Source organism: Protomyctophum parallelum (assembly GCF_964188405.1).
Source record: "Protomyctophum parallelum genome assembly, chromosome: 18".
NCBI lineage: Eukaryota > Metazoa > Chordata > Actinopteri > Myctophiformes > Myctophidae > Protomyctophum > Protomyctophum parallelum.
This window is the reverse complement of record NC_139716.1, coordinates 24,156,235-24,164,991: the sequence shown is the minus strand read 5'-3', so window position 1 is coordinate 24,164,991 and position 8,757 is coordinate 24,156,235. Positions and strand designations below refer to the sequence as shown.

General features: G+C 47.0%; 1 protein-coding gene across 1 annotated transcript in view; it reads left to right on the top strand.

Annotated features, from left to right (window-relative positions):
- Positions 1-3,488: 3,488 nt before the first annotated feature.
- The window catches only part of nrxn2b (neurexin 2b), a gene marked incomplete at both ends in the record, with an annotated part of 864,412 nt that continues 859,143 nt past the window's right edge, over positions 3,489-8,757 (top strand). Inside the window, one exon of the mRNA XM_083789063.1 lies at positions 3,489-4,203. Within this exon, the coding sequence (XP_083645189.1) occupies positions 3,489-4,203 (715 nt within the window). The remainder of the gene's footprint in view (positions 4,204-8,757) is intronic.

Sequence of the window (8,757 nt, the reverse complement as noted above, 5' to 3'; positions counted from 1 at the left end):
TACTGTCGTCAACAAGCTCACAACTCTTCACGCTGTCAGTCTAATTGGTACATTTGGCTGCTTTCCGAAATGTTTAATACTGTCCTAAAATGTTGACGTCCTCACATGTATAGTAATAGAAAAGTGTGCGTGTGTTTATCTACTTCTCTCTCACTCTCATTTGACATTATGGACATTACCTCAAGAGAAATGGCCCCAATCTTGGTTGTTTTCTCTCTCTCTCTCTCTCTCTCTCTCTCTGTCTCTCTGTCTCTCTCTGTCTCTGTCTGTCTCTCTCTATCTCTCTCTCTTCCTTCCTCCCTCCCTCCTCTCCTCCCTCCTCTCTCATGCCTTTCTTCAGTCAGTCTCACACATGCCCTCCCTTTCCTCGCCAGTAATGTAATAACCTTTGCATTATGTAACTTTTTTCGGTGCCTGCATTTGCATATAGTACAATGAAGTGTGACAGGAAAGGGGAGAGAGAACAGGAGCAAAGGCCTCTACGTGTGGTATGCTGTGCGTGCGCTGTGCCTTAACTACTGTAGCCCCATTGCTGTGTGTGTATTCTATTGATTTTGGAGTAATCCAGATTACATTTTCTTCTCACTTTCCGCCACCCTCTGTGGGTTGGTGTCATCACAGTTGTCACTTTGATGCTGGGCAGAAGATCAGCAAGTGGTGGGGTGTGTGGAAAGGGGGGGGGGGGGGAGACATGGATGTAATTGTAGACCATCTGTGATGGGAATTTGATCGTACTCAAGGAATAATGTGAAGGGATTAAGGCGAGACCTCTGGGTCAAGAATGGCTATATCCCCCCCAGCTATTGACTCTGCAGCACTCCACTCAGAATCACATTTGATTTAATGGTAATGGTGTGTGTGTGTGTGTGTGTGTGTGTGTGTGTGTGTGTGTGTGTGTGTGTGTGTGTGCGCGCGCGCACTTTCTTCTGAATGTGTGCTTGTGTTACTGTATGCATAATGAGAAATATGGAGCACGCTTGGTAGAATAGTGTGCCTGTCGCTTTCTGCGTGTGTGTGTGTGTGTGTGTGTGTGCACGCGCGCGCATGTGAGCGAGCATTACTTTGGCGATCCTGAGTTGTAAATCACTCATGTACATGACACCCGTTTCAACGCAGCGCGTGCCTGGGTTGGCATTTATCAAATAGCTGTAGTACTGATCGGCTTGGAAGCATGCATGTATACTGTGTGTGTGTGTGTGTGTGTGTGTGTGTGTGTGTGTGTGTGTGTGTGTGTGTGTGTGTGTGTGTGTGTGTGTGTGTGTGTGTGTGTGTGTGTGTGTGTGTGTGTGTGTGTGCGTGCGTGTGCGCACACATGTATGCTGCAGTATGGAAATAACTATGCAGGCATAGATAAAATTAGACGTTCATATTTATGCAAAGAGCATGTTTATTGTTCAGCTCTAGAGAATTATTTATTCAGCTCTTCACAAACATGTTTTGTCAGCTTTCAACCGCAGAGAACATGGATTTCATATAGCTCATCATAGTACTGTGACTGTCTGTCATAATGCCTGAGCACTCGAAAGACGTTGAAGTGGCACCGTGACGTGTTCCCTTTCTCTGAGGGATTCAAGCACGCCCTATACTTGATCATACTTTCATACTGGACACTTTTTGAGCTCATCCTGAGCATAAGCCTAACAGCTTCAGGTATAATGAGATTTCCACCCGAACCGACAGAGAGACGAGTCTCTATATAATGATATCCTCTGTAACAGAGAGGTCATGTATACCTGTTACTTATTTTTATTGTTGTTTCTTGGTTAGCTGAGTTGGCCACTCAGCCAACAAGTTCCACCTTGGGAGACCAAGAAATGTTTGGGGTGTGGTAATCATGATGGGCAGGTGCAATGTGGGGTGATGCTGGGTGCAATATGTTTGGGAAGTGCAATAATGTGGAGTGTTATAGTTGAGGTTTGATTGAATTGAGCAACAACCCGCAGCACAGGTTCAAACAAAATCCTTATAGGTGCAAGCCTCGAAGATATAAGTTGAGATGAAGAAAATGCCAGCACTCATTATATGACCTTTTACATGATTTTATTTACCTCTGAGACTGAAAACGTACGCGTTTCGGCCTGTTTGATAAAAGGCCTAACGATTGCCTGTGATGTGTTTCAGTATAAAGATTGGGCCTGGACCATGTCAGGATATAGCAAAGGGGGGTTATGAATATGTTGCTGTTGTGGTTGCTTATTTAGGTTGTACTGTGAAGGAATTATGATAGAACTTGTGTAGTTCACAGACACTTATAATATGTGTATGGCTTAAGGTTATTGATTTATGTATGTTTATTTATGTATGTATTGCATTGCATGTTCAAACACCTCTGTAGAATGGTACAGTCCATATTCAATCAGTTCAGCTGAGTATAAAAGGCTGCCAGTGTACTGAGGTTTGGGGCTGTGAGTGGAGCATCAGGTGTTGACTTGTGCTTGTATGTGTTGAATAACTGTACCATAATGGTTACACCAGACAAAAGGCCTCTGTACTGTTTCCAGCCTCTAAGACGATCATTCTCACATCCTCACACAGCACTGTGAGTGTTTAGAGCAGGGGTTTTCACCCATATTTTCATATCAACCACTGGTATTGCTAACGTGTGCATTTTGTGTGTGCGCTCTCTTTCAGAACCCTTGCTGCGTGCGTGCTGAGAACATGAAGGAACCGGGGCCTGTGGTGTAGAGAGCTCTGTCGCACCGCCAGTCTTCGGGGAGAGGAAAGAGGGACGAGGACGAGGGCTTAATTTGGCGAAACCATGAGTGCATCTCGCTGCCCGCCAGACGCCAGCCAGCTCTGACACCCTTGTCTTCCACATTTCTCCCTCGCTCTCTCTCTCGCTCTCTCTATCTATCTCTCCTTTCACTCATTGTTCCCCTGATCCACTCCCATAAAAAGGGAGACCGTCGTCAACGGATATCTCTCCCCACCCCCCTCCCCTATCCCCCCACCGCCCCCCCCTATAGCATTTTGTCAACGACTCACTCGCCTTTCCTGGAAATTACAACCCCCGGAATCTTGGATTTCGAGAGAGAGGAGGGGATTCTATTTTGGCTCCATGCAGGATTGACCGACCAAGAAGGCTTTTTGAAGAAGAGGCTTCTGTCAGAATTAGCATATCCACCCCTCCCCACCCCCCCCCCCCTGCCCTCCCCACCCCCTCCCTCTCTCCCAGAGGCACCGACCGATGGAGGGACCGAGAACGGAAGAGCATTAAGAGCATCAGAGAGCCGCCGAAAGGGGGAACAAAAAAGGCAGAGAAAAACCCTGCTGATTTGTCAGGAAATTTGGAACAAAAGGAATTGCTTCAATCGCACAGCCAGTAAGCTTCCTATTCCAGCTTTGTGACCAAAAAAAAAGAAACGATCAGTCTGGTAGGCAAAGCCAGGATATATAGTGTGTTTTCTTTCAGAGCTTACATTTGTCTGCGGCATCATACAAGTGTTAAGGATTAAAAACAAAACCGGGGAATAATGTCCAGCATGATGATGGGGCCCCTGCTGAGGTTCCTCTGTCGGCCCCTGTGGCCCCTGGCCCTCCTCAGCCTCATGTTCACCACGGCACGGATGCTGGAGTTCGGCGGGGCGCCGGGCCAGTGGGCGCGCTACGGCCGCTGGGAGGCCAGCTCGGTGGGCGAGCTGAGCTTCAGCCTCAAGACCAACGTGAGCAAGGCGCTGGTGCTCTACCTGGACGACGGCGGCAACTGCGACTTCCTGGAGCTGCTGGTGGCCGGCGGGCGCCTCCAGCTGCGCTTCGCCATCCACTGCGCCGAGCCGGCCGCGCTGCACATGGAGACGCGCGTCGACGACGACCGCTGGCACATGGTGCTGCTGACGCGCAACTTCCGCGAGACGCTGCTGATGGTGGACGGCGAGACCAAGGTGGCCGAGGTCAAGTCCAAGCGCAAGGAGATGTCGGTGGTCAGCGACCTGTTCGTGGGCGGCGTGCCGCCGGACGTGCGCCTCTCGGCGCTCACCTCCAGCACGGTGAAGTACGAGCCGCCGTTCCGGGGCCTCATCTCCAACCTGAAGGTGGGCGAGACGCCGCCCACCCTGCTCAACAGCATGGGCATCCAGAGCGACCTGGAGTACCTGTGCACCAAGCAGAACCCCTGCCTCAACGGGGGCTTCTGCTCCATCCAGTACGGCGAGGTGCACTGCGACTGCACCCACACGCGCTTCAAGGGGAAATACTGCAAAGAAGGTAAGCAAGAAGACTGATGCTTATCTCAGTGCTTGTCTTTGCAATATGTAACTTTCTTGTGACCACCGTGCTCTTACTTGGTGGTTACCAGCTTAAATCAACATTGTAGAATAGGTGAAGAGGTCACACACACCAAGAATATACTTTCAAAAGGTTTATTCTCTACATCACAGGAGAAACGTTTCGGCTATCCAGCCTTCATCAGTGTCAGTGACACTGATGAAGGCTGGATATGAAGGCTGGATAGCCGAAACGTTTCTCCTGTGATGTAGAGAATAAACCTTTTGAAAGTGTAAATGTGTGCGACCTCTTCACCTATTCCACAATGTCTTTGCAATATGGAAATGTGAGCCTGAAATTCCCCATACTTACTGTTGTAAACTCTAATTGGACCCTCGTCTGGTTCTGGCAGACCGGTAGTGTGTGCAGGCTGGGTGGTGTGTGACAATCCAGTTGAATTATTCCTTTGGTACTACGACGACTGCGGCAGCGGGCCCGGGAGAACAAATAACGAGACACGAGGCAGTATCACGCTAAAGGTTCACAAAGTTTATTACACAACAGGGAACATATATAGTGCTGGATCATAATGATATGAGACAAAATAACGTGCCTACTGCAGCAAGGCTGACCTTGCTGCCGGCGAGATGTCTCTCGTAGCCTATCTATAAAGTATGCTATACAGTTCAGGCAGTACACAATACATATCAAGTACACTGTATCTCAAGTTCAAGTACACAGACATGGGCAACTCATGATTATATCATTATAACACTTACAGTCGGAGCTTACCCCACTCGTTTGCTTACTAAATACCTGGGGTTTTTTATGGCGTGGCCGAAAAAACAGTTTTTTCTGTATGTAGTGTGTGTGTGTACAGTATGTCTGTCCCCTCCAAAATAGACCATGCAAAGCTCATCTTGATACGGTATAGTACATGCTAGACGCCATGAAACAGGCCATGAAATGCCGAAGCCTCTTTGTTGCGGAAACATTAATTGTTCTTGTGAAGCACTTTTTGCTCTTATTGCTGAACGATTGATATTTTCATTTGGATAGACGAGGGAGAGGGTGTGGACCGTCGCCACACTAGGATTAAGCAATATTACACGAGAGGGTGTGAATTTCATTAACGTCATTAATGCACGCCTGCGTTGCTGCAGGAATTGATGACGATATAGAACACCCTCAAGTGTAAGATTGCAATTATACAAAATGTACCCTTAAAACTCTAAGGTCATCGTTAAAAAATCATATTTGTTTTTATGACAGATGAAGCCACTATGACCACAAATGTCCTAAGAAACTCGCTAGCTTTTAGCAACCCCAGTATGCTGCACTCTGGGAGAACAAAGCAGCTGCTTTCTTTGTTTTGATGTTTTCATTGTTCCTTTACTGCCGTTTAAGCACGGCTAGAATGCTGTTTCAAACAATCAGATTGCTTCCTCAAAACGACCTGACCTTCAAGCAGCCACGTCTTTTATTTTATTATTTATTATTATTTCCATGAGGATGGCGTTTCAGTCCATGGCTCTATACGACCTGGTATTTGGTTTCCACCAATTTTTATTAAAAATGTCAACTTAGCAATCCACTAGCAGCAGCAGCAGGATAGATGTCAGCCCTTGCCTAAAGAGCTGCATAGCAACACATCGGCAGGAATTATTCTAATGTAGTCTCCCGGCCTGACCTTTCCGAGTAGCTCACTAGTTCACTGATGGGAGGCGGTGGCAAGTCTGTGTTATCGTATAGGGACTTGATAATATGGGTGTGTGGAGCCAGTTAAGCACCCTAGCAGACAGAGAAATGAGCCGAAACAGATGGAGGAAGAGGAGAGTGGTGAAGTTTGGTTTGCCTCTGAGAGTGGGCTATACCTTTCGGGAGGGTGGGGTGGGGGGTACCAGACAGTGTGTGTGGGCATGTAGTATGTACCGTCTTTGAGCTAGTCTCGCGTATAGCCAGACAACTATTACACCATCTCCGAATGCTATATAGAGTCTGGAACTACACCTCCCTTCCGTTCACGGAAATATATTTTAAATTATCTTTACATTTGATTGTTTTATTTCCTTTTTAGCTAAGCAGCAAGCTATATATGCCATTGCTTAGATGATTTCGATTTATATTAGGATGAATCTGACAGCAAGTTTCCGCTTCATATTTTACTCATGACAGCTCTTCCGTTGCTCCAGACTGTATGATGGAAGCATTTGGAAATTGCGAGAGGCAACAGTCTGGTAACACAAGACTATCAGACGGACTCCTAACAAGAAGTTCTGATGAGCAAAGGATTGATTGATTGTGTTGCTGAAGGACGGAAGAGTTGGCGAGGCGTTGTGTGCAGGCGGTGTCGGTATAGCAAGGCATTGTGTGTTGTGCAGGCGGTGTCGGTGTAGCGAGGCATTGTGTGATGTGCAGGGGGTGTTGTGCTTAGGGATGCACCGATCCGGCTTTTTGGCATTCAATACCGATTTCGATACATGGGGGTCCAGTATCTGCCGATACAGAGTACCGATCCGATACCCCCCACAAAGAAACGTAATAACCTATTAAGCTGTATGCCTCACTGTGTGGAGTCTGGAATCATTATTTTGTGTAAGGCAACATCAAGGCTTGACTTAAACATTACTTTCCCAACTTTGTAAAACAAAATGTAACAAACACAGATATAAATGAACTGAATTATTTATTAAATAACTGTGCAACAATTAGACCAGGTTAATGTGTGCGCAGGCTAGCCTGGCTGCATTCCACATGTTATACTGTCAATACTACACTGCTGTGTCACAGAGGAGGTAGAGTTGTTTTCATACTGTAATTACACATAATTATCGGATCGGATTGGATCGGATAATGGATCGGCCACCGATCCGATACCCGATCTAGAATTTAGCCTGGATCGGCGCCGATCTCCGATACGAGTATCGGATCGGTGCATCCCTAGTTGTGCTGGTGTCACAGGTGAAGAGTGCACTGAATGTGGCTGGGTTTTCAGCGAAACAATGCTTGACATTGAAGGCAGATGAGAGGCCATCTGAAAAACCACCCTTTTGTCTGTCCGCCTTTCAGCTTGCTGTTGCTGCCTTTGTTGCTATTTGTTCTGTCTGTCTGTCTGTCTGTCTGTCTGTCTGTCTGTCTGTCTGTCTGCATTTACGTCTGTCTTTTTTTCCTTCCTTCTCGTGTCGTATATGTAGGCTATATTCTAGGGGGGGACGATATGGGTACCTCACGATACTAAATCTGTGGCGATATTAGGCCCTTGATAATGATAATATATCATATTGCAATATATGGAAGCTTCTGGCTTCAATAAGATTTAATCAACGATATACCACAATAACTGAAACTGTAACTGAAAATGAAAAATATAACCATAAAAGGCAAACATCTGTAAAATTATGGAAGGACGATATTGGGAGGACGATACAATATATATATATATATATGTATTGCGGCGATATATATGGCAATATATCTTGATATCAACATATCGTCCCACCCCTGCCTGCTACATTCCCTCTGCATGCAGCACAGTCCTGCTCTTGCATTTCATTTGCTTGTGCAGCAGCGTGCCCTCTGGGCTGTCGGCTCATGTCAAACTCTGTTCTGCCTCTACTTCTGGCTCCCTCCTTCCCTGACACGTTCCATTTCCCCCAGTCTCTCTCTCTCTCTCTCTCTCTCTCTCTCTCTCTCTCTCTATCTATCTCTCTCTCTCTCTCTCTCTCTCTCTCCCCCCCCCCCCTTCCATGCATGTGTCTCTCTGTTTCATCTCGTGGCATTTCCACCCGCCTCCTAGCTCATCTCTCCCCGCCACCTGCCACCTCCCACCTCCCACCACCACCATTTCTCTCTCCTCCTCCTCCTCCTCCTGCTCCTACTCCTCGCTCTCTCTACTAAGTTCGCTCCCTCACTCCACTTATCTCTCTCTCACCTTTACACACTGTCAGCACCCCCCCCCCCCCCCCCATCCCACCACCTCCACCTGGCACTTATCGCCCTGCCTCCCTTCATCCTGTCTGCTGCTGCATCTCTCTACACCTCTCCCTTTTATCTCACATCCCCCCTCTGTGCCAGAGAGTCAGAGTAGCACTTGCCAGTTGCCAGCATCACCACGTTCTGTATTGTCTCAGGTGAGGAAACACCTCGACTTAACCAAGGCTACGTGTATGTTTTGTATCAGCTTGACGTGCAATTAAACGCCGAGTCCAGAGTCGGCAGGCTCTTAGTGAGCTCATCACCTTTGTAATTATGGCTGCTTAACATTTTGTCGATGTCGGGCAGAAACCAAAACCATTAATTCTCAGGAAATTTCAATAAAAACCTGTCCTGGGTTCCAATGGATCCATTGGAGGCTACTTATTTTTAAGGGGTGCTAGCCCATCCTATATGTCCAGCTTTGAGGGTGCGTGTAAACACAAACACAAACATTAAATGCCATTGATAATGAATGGCCAGTTTTTAGTGTTTGTGTAAACACAAAACATTGCGTAAACGGAAACATTGAAGGTGAGGACGCAAATTCTGATTGGCCGGAATAAGGTGATGTAAGATGAT